Here is a 17,421-nt window from a genome sequence, read left to right on the forward strand (position 1 = left end):
GGTTATGTGCCTTGACAGCAAAGCTATATTTGGATAGCCTACAAAATTGACTCTTTTTTTCCTCCTAACTTTTTTGACTCTCAAAATGGAAGTCTTATGCCTTCATTGCTTTAGTTCCATCAAGAATAACCGTGCTGTATTTTACTTATAAAAAAAACAGATGTACTTCCTAATTAGCAAAGAAAGACCTTAGAAAGCTATTTGTGGGTTAATAGTTGCAGTCGGTCTTTTTGGGACTGCGGTTTGTAAGCTCACTAAGGTCTGTTTTGAATCAATCAGTAAACAAGCATGTTTTCTGGCAGCTCTATTCCTTCTTTTCCATTTGACAAAATGTATTCACAAGCCAGCGAACAAGCAGTGGTACAACTTATATCTCTCTTACTGTGTAGCTGCTTACATTCATGTGCAGCTGTTGGCAGCTTCTATCTCTTACTTACTCTTACTGAGGCTGCTGTAGCAGCTAAGCTTCCTGTGTAGAGTGTGTATGAGGCTGCTCTACCAGCTAAGCTTCCTGTGTAGAGTGTGTATGAGGCTGCTGTAGCAGCTAAGCTTCCTGTGTAGTGTGTATGAGGCTGCTCTAGCAGCTAAGCTTCCTGTGTAGAATGTGTATGAGGCTGCTCTAGCAGCTAAGCTTCCTGTGTAGAGTGTGTATGAGGCTGCTCTAGCAGCTAAGCTTCCTGTGTAGAATGTGTATGAGGCTGCTCTAGCAGCTAAGCTTCCTGTGTAGAGTGTGTATGAGGCTGCTCTAGCAGCTAAGCTTCCTGTGTAGAATGTGTATGAGGCTGCTCTAGCAGCTAAGCTTCCTGTGTAGAGTGTGTATGAGGCTGCTCTAGCAGCTAAGCTTCCTGTGTATAATGTGTATGAGGCTGCTCTAGCAGCTAAGCTTCCTGTGTAGAGTGTGTATGAGGCTGCTCTAGCAGCTAAGCTTCCTGTGTAGAATGTGTATGAGGCTGCTCTAGCAGCTAAGCTTCCTGTGTAGAGTGTGTATGAGGCTGCTCTAGCAGCTAAGCTTCCTGTGTAGTGTGTGTATGAGGCTGCTCTAGCAGCTAAGCTTCCTGTGTAGAGTGTGTATGATGCTGCTGTAGCAGCTAAGCTTCCTGTGTAGAGTGTGTATGAGGCTGCTGTAGCAGTTAAGCTTCCTGTGTAGAGTGTGTATGAGGCTGCTCTACCAGCTAAGCTTCCTGTGTAGTGTGTATGAGGCTGCTCTACCAGCTGAGCTTCCTGTGTATAGTGTGTATGAGGCTGCTCTACCAGCTAAGCTTCCTGTGTAGTGTGTATGAGGCTGCTCTACCAGCTAAGCTTCCTGTGTAGAATGTGGATGAGGCTGCTCTACCAGCTAAGCTTCCTGTGTAGAATGTGGATGAGGCTACTCTAGCAGCTAAGCTTCCTGTGTAGAATGTGTATGAGGCTGCTCTACCAGCTAAGCTTCCTGTGTATAATGTGGATGAGGCTACTCTAGCAGCTAAGCTTCCTGTGTAGAATGTGGATGAGGCTGCTCTAGCAGCTAAGCTTCCTGTGTAGAGTGTGTATGAGGCTACTCTACCAGCTAAGCTTCCTGTGTAGTGTGTGTATGAGGCTACTCTAGCAGCTAAGCTTCCTGTGTAGAATGTGTATGAGGCTGCTCTACCAGCTAAGTTTCCTGTGTAGAGTGTGTATGAGGCTGCTCTAGCAGCTAAGCTTCCTGTGTAGAGTGTGTATGAGGCTGCTGTAGCAGCTAAGCTTCCTGTGTAGAATGTGTATGAGGCTGCTCTAGCAGCTAAGCTTCCTGTGTAGTGTGTATGAGGCTGCTCTAGCAGCTAAGCTTCCTGTGTAGTGTGTATGAGGCTGCTCTAGCAGCTAAGCTTCCTGTGTAGTGTGTATGAGGCTGCTGTAGCAGCTAAGCTTCCTGTGTAGTGTGTATGAGGCTACTCTAGCAGCTAAGCTTCCTGTGTAGAATGTGTATGAGGCTACTCTAGCAGCTAAGCTTCCTGTCTAGAATGTGTATGAGGCTGCTGTAGCAGCTAAGCTTCCTGTGTAGTGTGTATGAGGCTGCTCTAGCAGCTAAGCTTCCTGTGTAGAGTGTATGAGGCTGCTCTAGCAGCTAAGCTTCCTGTGTAGTGTGTATGAGGCTGCTGTAGCAGCTAAGCTTCCTGTGTAGTGTGTATGAGGCTGCTCTAGCAGCTAAGCTTCCTGTGTAGTGTGTATGAGGCTGCTGTAGCAGCTAAGCTTCCTGTGTAGTGTGTATGAGGCTGCTCTAGCAGCTAAGCTTCCTGTGTAGTGTGTATGAGGCTGCTGTAGCAGCTAAGCTTCCTGTGTAGTGTGTATGAGGCTGCTCTAGCAGCTAAGCTTCCTGTGTAGTGTGTATGAGGCTGCTCTAGCAGCTAAGCTTCCTGTGTAGTGTGTATGAGGCTGCTGTAGCAGCTAAGCTTCCTGTGTAGAGTGTGTATGAGGCTGCTCTAGTCTAGACCTGAGAAGGTCTCAAGAGCAAGTGCTCTTTAGTGCACTTATGCACACATACACAAAAAGACAAGGAATGTACACAAACCCACACGCACAGTCACACATATACAGTATGATAGCTCTGAGGCACGTTTAAGAGTGGTACTACTCATGTAGAATCATTATAGGTGGCACTGGGTATCCCATTGCCCACCGTGTGACGTGTGCCAAACTGTTTAGCCAAGGAGTGCTTGCTTGCTTCAGGTGTTAACACCATCACTAGCAGCACTAAGCAGCAGGCTTACATTGCTGTATAGGGTATATAGTAGTTATGCCTAAATGTCTGGTCTTACGTTGTTGTAGATCAGAGTATGCCTAAATGTCTGGTCTTACATTGTTGTAGATCAGAGTATGCCTAAAACGAGTCATATCACAAATGCTCCACCCACAAGTAGCCCGTTTGTTTGACAGGGTTTTTCAGAGTAGTGGCTTCTGCAGCAGCAAGCTCCTCCAACATCCTGTTCCACATGACCACAGCTCAGACTGAGACACTTTCACATCCTTGTGATGTGCTGCAGTCAGACAAGAAGCTGTCCTTGACAAAGCACAATGGGGAAGAGGCATAACCGTATTCATGTTGTTGCTTCCAATTCTCCACAAGCCTTTCAAACTGGTCCAGGCACTTATGCTGTCAGTTCAGAGCCAAGCACGTTGGAAGGTGTGTGTGTGTGTGTGTGTGTGTGTGTGTGTGTGTGTGTGTGTGTGTGTGTGTGTGTGTGTGTGTGTGTGTGTGTGTGTGTGTGTGTGTGTGTGTGTGTGAGTGTGTCTAAGTGTAAACTGAACCACAGAAGGGAAACAGCCATTTCACATGAGGAAGTGCATGCTTGCTTGTGTTTGTGTGTAGGTGTGCTGTGCATGTGCTCCTGTCCTGTCCCATCCATCCGTGGAGCTGCTGCTGCATTTGCTTATAAAGACAATAGCTTGTAATTGAATTTGAATAGACTTCTGTGGAAAACCTCATTATTAGTTCCTCTGTAGAAGAAACAGGGAGAAGGCACAGTGACCCCCGGTGGAGAGAGGGGGAAGTGAAGAAGAAACAGGGAGAAGGCACAGTGACCCCCGGTGGAGAGGGGGAAGTGAAGAAGAAACAGGGAGAAGGCACAGTGACCCCCGGTGGAGAGAGGGGGAAGTGTAGAAGAAACAGGGAGAAGGCACAGTGACCCCCGGTGGAGAGAGGGGGAAGTGTAGAAGAAACAGGGAGAAGGCACAGTGACCCCCGGTGGAGAGAGGGGGAAGTGTAGAAGAAACAGGGAGAAGGCACAGTGACCCCCGGTGGAGAGAGGGGGAAGTGTAGAAGAAACAGGGAGAAGGCACAGTGACCCCCGGTGGAGAGAGGGGGAAGTGTAGAAGAAACAGGGAGAAGGCACAGTGACCCCCGGTGGAGAGAGGGGGAAGTGAAGAAGAAACAGGGAGAAGGCACAGTGACCCCCGGTGGAGAGAGGGGGAAGTGTAGAAGAAACAGGGAGAAGGCACAGTGACCCCCGGTGGAGAGAGGGGGAAGTGAAGAAGAAACAGGGCGAAGGCACAGTGACCCCCGGTGGAGAGAGGGGGAAGTGGGGCGTGGGAGCTCAGACTTTACCTGTAAGGACAGAGAGAGAGAGAGAGAGAGAGAGAACAGGAGTTGGGCAAGGTGATGAGAAGAGGGGAAAGGCTGGCTTCACCTCGTCTGTGCCTGCTGTTATTCTAGGCTTGCACATTCTTTCCTACACTGCATCTTGTGCAGAGCGGGAGAGTGACAGAGCGGGAGAGAGAGCATGAGTGACTGGATAGAGAGAGAGAGAGAGAGAGAGAGAGAGAGCATGAGTGACTGGACAGAGAGAGAGAGAGAGGGAGAGAGAGGGGGGGAGAGAGAGCATGAGTGACTGGACAGAGAGAGAGAGAGAGAGAGCATGAGTGAATGGAGAGAGAGAGGGGGGGGGGGAGAGTGCTGCAAGGAGCAGAAGGTAACGTCTAGTGCAGTGGTTCCCAAACTTTTTAAAGTCATGTACCCCCTGGAGCATTCAACCTCCTGTCGTGTACCCCCTAGACCTCCACAGACGGGCAACTCTCATATGATGTTAAATATGAAGACATGACAGTGTTTTTAACAATTTTGCTGTTTATTCAGCCTCATAAAAAGTCCTCTTAACAAATTACATGTACATTTCCTCAAGCACAATATGAATGACTTCTCTGGAAAAGTTATACATAAAATATGAAAAAAATATCCTCATAACACTAACAGACATGCATAATACCTAAAGCACAAACTTCTCTGGAAAAGTCTCAAATAAAATATCGAAAAAATGGTCCTCATAACAACTGACATGCACAATACCTCAAGCACAGTATGAATGACTTCTACGGAAAAGTTATAAAATATGGAAAAAGGTTTTCTCTTCATTCAGCCTTGTAAAAAGCCCTCTCATAACACAGGGATGCAAACAAATTTGCTTTTTTTTTTAAAGGTGACACACACACACACACACACACACACACACACACACACTAGGGCAGGAACAAACAACTCAAATCTTAGAGTAAGAGCCCTATTTTGGGATTTAAAAAAGGTGACTGTCACCTAAATGTGACTACTTTGCATCCCTGATAACACGTGACATGCACATCAGCTAAGTACAAATTACTTCTCTGGAAAAAATACAGAAAATAAAAATGAATAGACTTTTCACCACAGACTAATGTGAGGGGTGTGCTTGACTCCCTGTGGATGCTGCAGTGCACACAGCTTGCAGGTTTCATAGAGTTGTGCGACAGTACTTTTGCACGTACAACACACTGGGGTTTAGGGGCATCCTTACTCCCAATACAAGTGAAGCCCATAGTAATGTAGTTCTTGTCATATTTGCGCTTCTTTTTAGCGTTAACTTCCCTGTCTCCTCTGGACTTTCCTGGGACATCTTGGGCTTCGGGCTTGGATTCACCATCACTTTGACCAGCGCAAGCGCCCGTGTTGACACTAGTAGCTGCGAGGCTAGCACCGCTAACGCTACTGTTTGCTCTGCTAAACATCGCTCCACTTGAGGCCCTGGATCTGCTTTGGACCGCCGGGGCTCGGCCTTCACCTGCTGTGCTGTTTTGAAAGACAGTTTCTGCTGCTCCCGTGGACAGGGGTCTTTTAGCGTTCCTTTTGAGCCAATTCTCCATGGCTAGTCTCCATTCACTTTCAGCGTTTTGCACGGCACAGCTGTAGTCTGCTTTGACGTCTCATCACCCCTTTCCTCCGCATTCCTCTCATTGGCTAATACTCGTTACATTCGTTGGTAGAGCCAATCAGAGGCACAGTAGGGCGGGTCTAAACAGAATGCCGGTGTGTGTGTGTGTATAGTGTGTGGCGGGTGACGGGTCATATGTGTGGGTTTAACTTTGCCGGAGGGGGGGAGAGGGGGGGTCAGATTTATTTTGGCGTACCAGTTTGGGAACCACTGGTCTAGTGGAAGGTGTGGGGGGGGGGGGGGGGGGGGGGGGCTAATGCTGTTGTGTTTTGTAGGTGTTGTCAGGTTAAGCCACCCAGCACCACTGGCTGTTGTCATGGTGACACCATGGTAACAACCACAGGTGTTGAACCAGGAAGAGGAAGCCAGGCGTGTCTCTCCTCTCCCAGCCCCTTCCTTCCGCACACGCATCATTTCTCTGTTCATCTCTGTCATCCTGAGTCATTCTCTATCACTTTGCCCAGCAGTGACAAAGAGACAGAGTCAAAAGCAGCTGTGAGGCAGTCAGATCTGATCAGTGTCAGTAGGTTGCTGCTAACATGATGGTGCAGTCTGATGCCAGATGATGCTGCAGCTCAGTGTGTCAGATGACAGCTCTAAAGCAAACCTGGCACAGTTAAGCTGCGTTCACACCGACCTATTCAAGTTTTTCACTGGCATCGAGTTTATATACAAAGTCAATGCAAACGAGCGATTGAGCGTATATTCGCCCGGGAGAAAAATCGCTGGTCATCCGAGCGACAGAGACAGAGCGATAGGGCGAAAATTTGCTCGTCGCCCGAGATGAAATATCCCAACTCGAGCGAAATTTTGCTGACATCAGTCGCTCGCTGTTCAACGCTGATTGGCTGCCGAGTTGAGAGTGAGTCAAGGATCACACTGGCTTGGAACAAACCGCTGGTTTATTGTGTGGCAACAAACCGCATTGACAGCTGATTGACAGGCTGACAGCTGACATGAAGTGAAGTCTGTACTACCGGTATAGAGGTTGCGTTAGGAGCACAACACAACAACTACGGTGGCTCGTAGGGGACAAACATCATGACATTGCGTAATGTTATAGCCCCCAGATGTCCGTCAATTCTTGTGCCTGTTGACGAGCGATTTAAACAGAGTGACAGAGTGATTCCAAAGGGTTGAATCGAGCGACAGAGAAAAAAATAAATATCTCGGTGTGAACACAGCTTTACAGGTATGCAGACAAGATCAAGCAGGAAGAATCACGTCTTTGTTACAATCTCATGTTTAGCATTTATGTCAGTTTAAAGCAGTATTTAAGTAAAAGTTGTAACCTGACGCTGCCAGATGGTTTGTTTTCACACCATCTGGGAACAAGTCACTGGGGAAATGTATCTGTGTCTATGCAGCCTACATGTTACACCCACCTCACACACTCTCAAATACAGACTGTATTTGAGAGTGTGTGAGGTGGGTGTTGATGCACGAACATCACTAGGCGTGTGTGCATGTGTAGTAGGTGTGTGCGTTGTTGTGTATCTGTGTGTGTCAGTGTGTCTGTGTTATGGCTTTCCCATGCTTAGAAAGAATATGCTGAATTGATAACGTGCTTAGAGAGATCTCCCTCTCAATCCGTTGGTGTTAGCTCTGTTACATCACTGCAGCCGTGTGTGTGTGTGTGTGTGTGTGTGTGTGTGTGTACACAGTACGCACGTGGGTGGGGGTGGTGGGATGTTGATTGTCGAGGGCCAACAGACATGGGTACTCACTCGGAACAATGACACACGTGCCTGTGCCATGCGCGCAACTCCAGCTACACACACATACACACATACATACACACATACATACTGTACATGTATGGACTATGGAGTAGGGCGGTTCACAGCTATACCAGAAGAGAACAGGATATGCAATGTCTGTGATCTAAAGGATGTTGAAAATGAGTTTCATTTCATGTTTTATTGTACTTTATATGATGATTTGAGGATTTCCTTATTTGACGAAATGCAAAAGCAAAGACCTGAGCTCTTCTGGGCAGATGATGGCCAGAAGTTGGAGTGGTTGTTTAAGACTGAGGTATTTAAGACTGCTAACATTATCTCTAGGGCCTGGAATAGAAGGCAAGCACAGCTCTTTAAGTAGGTTCAGGTGGTGGTTTTCATGCTGTACAACTTTACTGTATGTATTTTGGGTGTTTTCTGTTGGTTTTATGTTTTGATCATTGTTTGTTTAAATGATGAACAGTAAAAGTGTCCTGTAAGCCCATGTGGGCTGGGCTTCATTCGAAGCATGACACTTAAATAAAGAAAATCAATCAATCAATCATACATGCACTGTACACACATACATGCACTGTACACAAAAGCAAACACACACCAGACCAGACAGACCTTTGCTCTGGCTCTTAAAGCCATAGCGCTGTTAAATACACATCAAGAGATAAGCTTGGAATAACCTCTCTTCTGTTTCTACAATATAAATAATGCCAGGCAGCACATTGTGATGGGATATGCAAATACTGGTTTTAAATGCTAAACAGCAGGCTATTTATAATTCACCCCCATATTCACTAAGTAGCTGTTTTTGAGTGATTTAAAGGCAATATAGATCAACACGGAAATGCGTTTGTTTATCCACCTCTCCTCCCGTATGTGGAGATGCCCAGCAAAAGACACCGATGCGAGTTTGTGGATCAAATGTCAACAGTAAAATAGTCTTTTGGTTTGTTGGTATGTTTAAAGTGTTGACAGAAGCATTTTAAAACACCACTGAATACCAGTGCAAAATGTCAGGAATCGGTTATTTAAGACGGATGGCAACTTAAGGCTTAAGGCTACCAGTTTTTAATGTCAGCAAAGTCATTCAAATCTTTGTAATTTGTGCGGTTTGTTTTACACACTGACAGCGATAGCCAAGTATGCTTCTGCCGAAATTCCAACGACACTCACTCTCGTCCACACAAACTAACAATCTAATGACACCTCCTCTGTGTTTGTGTCTATGTTGCATAATGACACCTCCTCTGTGTTTGTGTCTATGTTGCATAATGACACCTCCTCTGTGTTTGTGTCTATGTTGCAGATTAACCTGCGGCTCATTTTAGTCAGCGGGAAGACAAAAGAATTCCTCTTCTCTCCCAACGACTCGGCAGCAGACATCGCCAAACACGTCTATGACAACTGGCCCATGGGTGAGTAGCTTTAATTAATGAATTAATTTTATTTGTTTATTTAGACGGGACAATGCATAATTATTGAACACAATGATCATTATTGGGTGCAATCACCTGTAAATGAAGAGAGTGTAAAAAATGCCGGATTTAGCCCGGAGGCTATTTTCCATCCGTAGTCCCCAGACATAAAAACAGGAAATATACAACAGGGCAACATCATAGAAGATACGGTACATATAAAACAGGACAAACAACATAGGAGATAAAAACACTTACGGTAATACATAAAGATCAGGACAGTTGACTCTAATGTGTATCTGTAACTGTGTATGTGTAACTGTGTATGTGTAACTGTTACAGTTGCAGTTCTTTGAATGTGTTTATCTTACCCATTATCATATCTTTGGCTATGTTCTAGTCTAGGACAGGGGTTTCCAAGACTTCAGTATGCCATGGCCCACTTTGAAATCTAAACATCTTCCACCCAACCCCCCCAAAAAAGACAAACAAACAAAAAAAGCAAAGCATTATTTCTATGAACTAAATGCAGCCACAGTGCAGTGTACGAGGTGTGATAGCCCAAATGAATTATGAATAAACATAAAAAGCTATTTGCCGCTCATTTGAACCTTATTGTAGTGAAATGACAGAGCTGACCAGCGTGCACCTCTCCATATTCAGCTGCCATGTGAAACAGCATGTGAGATTATAGTTATGTAGCACTGTGGCGTGGATAACGTTAATTTAGTTATGTAGCACTGTGGCGTGGATAACGTTAATTTAGTTATGTAGCACTGTGGCGTGGATAACGTTAATTTAGTTATGTAGCACTGTGGCGTGGATAACATTAATTTAGTTATGTAGCACTGTGGCGTGGATAACGTTTATTTAGTTATGTAGCACTGTGGCGTGGATAACATTCATTTAGTTATGTAGCACTGTGGCGTGGATAACGTTCATTTAGTTATGTAGCACTGTGGCGTGGATAACGTTCATTTAGTTATGTAGCACTGTGGCGTGGATAACGTTCATTAGTAGTCAGAAAGGTGGAGAGTGAGACTAATTACTTTTGCTAGATCAAGCGAGCCCAGATGTATTCCAATAACATTGAGCTAGTTGGAGCATTGACTGCATATCTCTGAGGACGGCCAGTATCACTGACTGACTAGCTTGTAATTCTCATAAGGTACGTAACGCAACGTAACATTAGCCGCTCGTTAACAGCTGATGGTGGCTGTGTGCTGAAACGTGTCCGTTGTTTGTACTTGATAGCTGATCTATTTAATTGTTAATATTGTCGCTCCGCTGTTTAGCCTGATAGCCTGCTAACTGGTAGCCTGTTCTGTCACTTCTTGTTCTGTTGTGTGTGCTTCCAGAAAAGGTCTGTGTTGCTTCCACGGCACATTACTTTGTTCCGGAGCGCTTTTCTTCTTATCAAATTGATTTTCTCTCATGAAAATCGGGAGTGTTGGTAGACTACTCGCGGCCCACCTGCAGTACCTCCATGCCAGTGGGCGAGAGACTGGGTACATTTAGGAAGCCAATCCGGAAATTGCATTCTCTCGAAAGGCCGTCGGGGGCGCATGTCACGGAAGTGACGTCACGTACACTGGCCTCAATGGAAAAATGAGCCGACTTCTCTCTCGGTCTGTGTCTTAAATAAACATTTTTCGAATTAGTTTATGGTCTGAATCAACAATTTCAAGTCTTTTTCATGCTCTCATGGGCTCCGTTTTCCAAATTATGGTCCCATTTCGAGTAAAAGAGGCGATAAAAAAGACTACGGTAACTTTTGGAGCGAGGTTTCCTTGATTGACACCAGCCACAGCAAACCAGATGATCCCAACCACAACACAGCCAGTTGCCATAGCCATTAAAAGTGACCTGCCCGACTAGTTCCTGTTGGACACCTTGCGTGGGATGCCATGCTTGTCTCTTGCAAGCACATGAGCACTTTATATGGATGGTAGCACCACATCACAATAACTGTTAATATTTTATTTAAAATATTTAATCTATAAAGGCCAGTTAGGCAATGTTTGTACCTGACATGTTTCGACTGCTGTTTCTGCAGTCTTCATCAGAGGTGTCACGTGATGTTGGTGTGACGTCATTAGTGCTGCACGATTAATCAAATCGCAATCGCAATCGCGATGTCAGCACGTGCGATTACATAACCGCAAAAGTGTGCGATTATTTTATTTTTTTCACGTCTTTTTGAGTGTGTGTGTGTGTGTGAGAGCCTCCTCTAAACTAACGTTACACGCGACGCAGCAAACACACGTTTCTCTGCCATCACACTGGGCATCAATACTAGCGGGAGACTTCTCCCATGGACTCCCGCAAATAAGTAATGTTATGTGCAGCAAGGTACATATTATCTACCGAGAGGGAGAGAGAGAACATCCATGATCGCTAACAGCAAGCTATGCTAATAACTAGTTAGCCGTTCGTTCAGAAACGCATGTAAACAGCCGTGTGATTAGTGAAAACGTCCGTAAAATAAGGAGAGAGCTGCAGGTGCTTATGCAGAACTAGTGCGCGATTAAGTACACAGTGGGGATGACCCGCTGTGATGAAGAATATAACGAGATTAACCAGGTTGATAGCAGCAAAACACTGTCGCAGCTGCGAGCAGCAGCACCTCCAGGCTTCAACTAGCCTGTCACATGACGCCTTCATGGTCCCTCGTTAAAGTCTGCAGATGCACGTTACCTCGCCTCTCTCAAGAGTGTGGCATTTAAGGCCATCTGTCGCTACAAAATAAATAAACGGGGTGTATCATTAGTATTACTGGACAGACATGTAACTAACTTTGCAACTTTGCTGAGCCATCTTCTATGTGCTGTAACACAGTGCAGTTTCTATTTGTCTGGTGTTTCTTTTTTACATGTTTGGGACAGGCAAATGTCTCAAAATGTTTTATTTTTTGTAAAGATAATTTTATTTCAAATTGTTTTATTTTTTTAGTTTTAATATATTTTAAATTGTAACATATTTCATGTATTTTAGTCTGTGATATGTGAAACTGTGGTATTTTTGTCCAAGGTTATCATACCATCAAAAACTCATGCCGGCACATCCCTAGATACCGTACCTCTTGTTTATTATATCGCAATCACAATCGCAATCGCAATACTGTCCACCCTAATCGCTAATCGCACCTTTCCCCCAAATCGTGCAGTACTAGACGTCATCTATGGTGTGGTTATATGGAGTTTTTTCTCATCCCACCTGAAGTGGTGGGATGACCGTGCCCCCTGGCGTGTGCCAGGGGGGGGCGCCCCCTGCCGTCTGATGGTCCATCCGATGGCAGGGGGCGGTGTTGCAGGACTGTGTCCCAGGTGTGGGATAGCTGGTAAGCTCCCTCATCCCGGTTGACAGTCTTTGGGGCGCGCTTCCTGATTTCAACCGCCTCTCTGATCCACCGATGGAACTTTTTGCTTTCCTTTCCAATGACCTTGGCTGCGTCCCAGTCCATTAGGTGGTTCTCCCTCTTACAGTAGTCTGAGATGGCTGATTTCAGATTCTCCTGTGTTCCTGTGTTGAAGACTGCAGAAACAGCAGTCGAAACATGTCAGGTACAAACATTGCCTAACTGGCCTTTATAGATTAAATATTTTAAATAATATATACAAGTAGGCTAAATGAACCTCTTTAGTATATAACTGTTAATATTATGTTTTTGTTTTTTCCCTCCTTTCCTGTGTCTGAGCTTGTTCGTCTGTTCATATTCTGTAAAAAAAAAAGATTAAAAGTAAACTACCAGAAACAGTGTTATCTTTATGATATTTTAATGATGTTAGTAGACACACGTAACAGTATAGATCCCCGTTATGAGGTCAGTTTATCAAAATAACACCTATATCGAAATCGGATTTTAGCGGACGGGCAGCGACCATACAAGCCGGGGCTTCAGAGCTGATCACCTAGACACATTTACGGGGAAATTATCTGATAAACTGGTCTGTGCAGCTCTGTGGTGATTAGCTAATGTCTTCATAGCATTGTGATTATGATTTAATGCTTTATGGAAGATAAATGTTGGTTTAACATAATGAAAATAATTCCCTACCAAACATGTAAAGTGACGCTTCTGGGCAGTAGACCATTTGGGCATAACGTTATGTAATGTGACATGATCACCACATTTCAATAAATATAATGTTTTTGCACATTTGAATGCTGCTGGTCGTTTGTTTAATTCTGTATATATTGGACATTTAAAGCTGATACACAATTGTGTTGAGGTAATTCCGCCAAGTAATGAATTTCCAAAAAGATGCGCGAATCTCGCAATCCCGCGCCGAATTTTAAGCCCTGTTAACAGACATTTATTGACATGAAAATCTTTGAGCGTATCATTTAATAATTTGCCAATATGTATACAAAATGACAAAGAAGGTAACGCTTAAATCTATTATTGTGGTGCCAAAAGGCGTGGTGAAAAATCTGGCTGCACCTAAATGATGTGCTGGTGCACCTAAATTAAAAAGTAAGGTGCACCGGTGCACCAGTGTAAACAGTTAGTCTGGAGCCCTGGTATACATGGATACTTGATTTGATTATTTTTCTTCAAGTGGCAAATGTCGTGGATAATTCTATATGAATATGTCGAAATAAATAGGACACCTTCTCAGTCGCTGTGAAGATATGAATCTGTTTAATTATTACCACACATGAGCATTTATAGGCAGCTTTGCACGCAAAGCCCAAGTTCCCACAATGAAAGGAAACCACACCACCTAGCTAATCGTCCCTCAGGGACCTTGTTGTTGACCACTTTACCTAGAAACGCCTAAACGCCTATTTCACCTATTCCATGCATGAGTCATCCAAAAATTCTTCCACATATCCTCCCTTTCTGACATTTAGGTCAGACCTGGGTTTGGACAATGGATTTTTGCATACTCACATGCCTGGCTCAAAGTGAAACCGCCGTTCCCTTTCATGACATAAAAATGACAATGTTATATATTGGAATATATGACCTTATATTAACAGGTGTTACAATCTGTAAAATATAGGCTAAATTAAGAATAAAATGAAATAATAAAAAATGAAGATATTAAACAATGAAAATTGAAAATAAAACCACAATCTTTTCAGAGAAATATGTCTATACAATCCTCATTCCCTCCCTTATAGACCTATTTCTCTAACCCACTGTACTTTAAGCATAGCTATTGCTTTTTCAAATAAAAAATTAACCTGAAACTATCTTGATGACGACAACCTCATGGGCCCCACCCACTCTTCCAGTGAGCTATTTCCATCTATTTCCTTCTCCACCCCTTGGGGATAAACACATCAAGCATCTGGTTCTTTATAGACTATATAAAAAATAATAAAATGACAAAATAACGACTAAATATAAAGTAATTATAACAAAATTTAAATAACGGAACAACTGTGTGCATATATATGTATATATATTAGATAATGACCAGCAACTCACCACCTGTCTGTGTGTATCAGTGTGTGTGTGTGTGTGTGTGTGTGTGTGTGTGTGTGTGTGTGTGTGTGTGTGTGTGTGTGGGCTGGAGCACTTGGCATATACCCAACCCCCATGCTGTTGACTCTTGTGCTCTTCCGGTGCAGAGAGAGAACTTCTTCTGGCTTGGGGCATACAGGGACGACACTGGTTTTCACTTTTGGTTCTGCTATTTGGGGTCATCTCTCAGATCCTCCAACCCGAGAGCCGGCCCACCGCAGATTGTGCCAATTTTACCTGACTGGCCACTTTCCTCTCAGCCAACACAGATGACTTCAGCCTTCAGTGTCTCCGCCCCCTTTTCACAATACTCTCTCCGGCTCATCATTCAACTGTCATTCATTCGAATATGGCAATGTCGGGGTCCCGTTGTGTATATAAGTGATCTCAATGCATTGCTCCGATCATTACACATAAGCTTGGTAATACATATATACATACACACAGCATCCACAAGCAACTACATTTCCACCAACCATCCCATCTGTGTATCCCATGTGTATACCAGATATATTCAAAACCTCTTCACTTACCAGCATTTCACAATTGAGACCTATTCAAAAATTAATCACATAGACCAAAAATGTTTGTCATCAACTCTACCCAAACTGAAACAAAAACACTCCTTCAGCATATCAACAATTAATTTCATCACTCTTTGTTGATTTAGACCACCTCCTCCAAAAACATCATACTGACTTCAATCACCAGAACCAGAATACGTGCAGGTCTGTAGTACATATTGCTGATTCTGGCAATGTGCCCATCAGTTCAAATAAATCTACCACATGTACCTCTGCATACAACTATGAATTGATTATACATATCACTGGACATAAACTCTCGCTTCATCATAGGTTAAAAAATCATCATCTACAGATCATGTCTGTTCTTTATTGAGCAATATCTGTTTAAGTATAACTTGTACTATTGTGAAAATTTGACTTAAATTGTGAATCTTCAGTTAATTTGTGAATATTCACACCATTTGCATAATCCTCTTCTTAATTCATGTCACATAATTTCCTTCAATTCCCATGAACAACTTCTTGAATTGACCTTGTAACTAATTCTAACGGACTGCTGCTTTTACTGGCTTTGTTCTGGGTATGATGATGTACCATGTGATGTACCATGTGATGTACCATGTGGACAAATTACCTCAAATTGTCGTGTAGTAACATGAGCTGTGTGAGGTGCGGTGTATTCATTCATGTAACCTTACATCAGATAAGTGTCAAAGGCAGACCCTGTGTTTGCACATCTGAAGCCAATGATTCTTTTGCCAAACTGGTGCACATTGGCATCATCATGGCACGTGTGCCTAACTGTTGGAAGTAGAGCTGGGTATTGGTTCAAATTTCAAGAATCGATTCGATTCCGATTCACAAGGTTGCGAATCGATTAATTTCGATTCGATTCCGATTCGATCAATTTTCAATATTGATTTGGTTAGTGATACCAAAACGTGGTTTTTGAGCTGTACCCTGAATTACATGACTGTCCAGTTATGTAACACGGGTTTCCAACCAGCCAAGTAGATACATGGGGAAAAAAAGTTGCAGACCTGTTGTCAATTTTAATGGTTTTAGTTACACATATATTTACTCACCACGTGGTGACAAAGGGTAAATAACAGCCTTTTCATCTGTCAATAAAGACACTTTCACAATTATGCACAGTGATTTGATTTCAGCCTATATAATTTCTAAAAGTAGATATTAACTCATTGAATGCCATGGACGTCCTTCGACGTCCAATTAAATAGTGACGTAGAATGCCACGGACGTCCTTCGACGTCCAATGCGTTTTTTGACGGTGGGACGTCGATCAAAGCCTTCCGCAGCTCCTGTACAACTATAGTAGCTATTGGAGGTGTATAACCTATTTTACGGACTCATTAGGTGGCGACAGTGCTTGCTCGGTGCAGTCCAGATTAGAGACAGGTCCGAGAAACAGCCTAAAAGCCGTGGATCAAAGACAACCCGATGCATGCTCCCAGAGCCATTTGCTCTGTCGCGGGAGCTGACATTGGCTCCGAACAGGAGTCAATCCGCGCTCACAACTGAGCCCCTCTGTCCCTGTCTGTCTGTCTGTCTGTCTGTATAGTTTCTCCAACCGATTAGCAGCCAGGAAAGCAGCCCCTGACACCAAACCATTCAGCAATCCGGGTTGGCTCTTCCCTGCTGTGGCGCTGAGAGCCGACAGCAGCACACAAATGCAGCACTCCGAAAATATAATGGTTGCGTGAGGCTGTGTGCAGTGTGGGGAGGAGTTTACGGGGGGAGGGGGGGAGGGGGGGGGGTGCACGCAGGGCATCACACAACAACTACGTCACTACATCAGAAAATATTATCTTCAGACTCAGTGAATGTGCTTGAAATGCTGCATTTCACAAAAGGCGGATTATCTCAGCTAATAATTTGAAAAGCCTGAAAACGCTGAAAACAACCTATCTTCTCCGGCTCATAACTAAAGAACGGAAAATGGTATCAATAAACTTTTTTTTGCTGATGATACAATAGAGCCAGCTCGTTCTTGTGCGTGTTCGGTGTTTACATAGTAATATCACACAATATTCTGTGGGCCTCGAGAAATCACTGAAAACGCTCTGAAAACTCTGGCACTGGGAGCATCCGTTCTCCAAAAGTGGCTGGCACTGAATGAGTTAATAATGATCAAACATTTCCATTCATGTAGCCTACAGTATTTATGTTTTTGTTTGAACTACAAACATAATTAAACGTCAACTTGAAACTATGTTTCAACTACCACACACAGCACAATATTTTAGCCTGTTTAGTAATTTTTTTTTTTTTTTTTTTTTTTTTTTTTTTATAAAAAAAAATCGATCTCTGGACATATGAATCGATAATCGAGGATTAAAATGAAAATCGATAAAAAATCGGAGAATCAATTTTTTTAACCCAGCCCTAGTTGGAAGGCAGATCAGACGTTGCTGTGTTGATGGTCTGAGTATTACGTAGATGTAGTTCAATCAAGTAATTGCCGCCTGATTGATTGAGTATTTTAGTCCAGTTAGTGGATGCACTACCTGCACTACTTCCATCCATGTGTAAACGCATGTGGATGAGCAAAACATA

At 43.7% G+C, this 17,421-nt stretch overlaps 1 protein-coding gene across 1 annotated transcript in view; it reads left to right on the forward strand.

Annotated features, from left to right (window-relative positions):
• ubl3a (ubiquitin-like 3a) overlaps window positions 1-17,421 on the forward strand; it is a 122,103-nt gene that overhangs the window by 96,282 nt on the left and 8,400 nt on the right. Inside the window, exon 2 of the mRNA XM_083641920.1 lies at window positions 8,733-8,841. Coding sequence (XP_083498046.1) covers window positions 8,733-8,841 — 109 coding nt within the window. The remainder of the gene's footprint in view (window positions 1-8,732; window positions 8,842-17,421) is intronic.

Source organism: Poromitra crassiceps, assembly GCF_964638095.1.
Source record: "Poromitra crassiceps genome assembly, chromosome: 1".
Taxonomy (NCBI): domain Eukaryota; kingdom Metazoa; phylum Chordata; class Actinopteri; order Beryciformes; family Melamphaidae; genus Poromitra; species Poromitra crassiceps.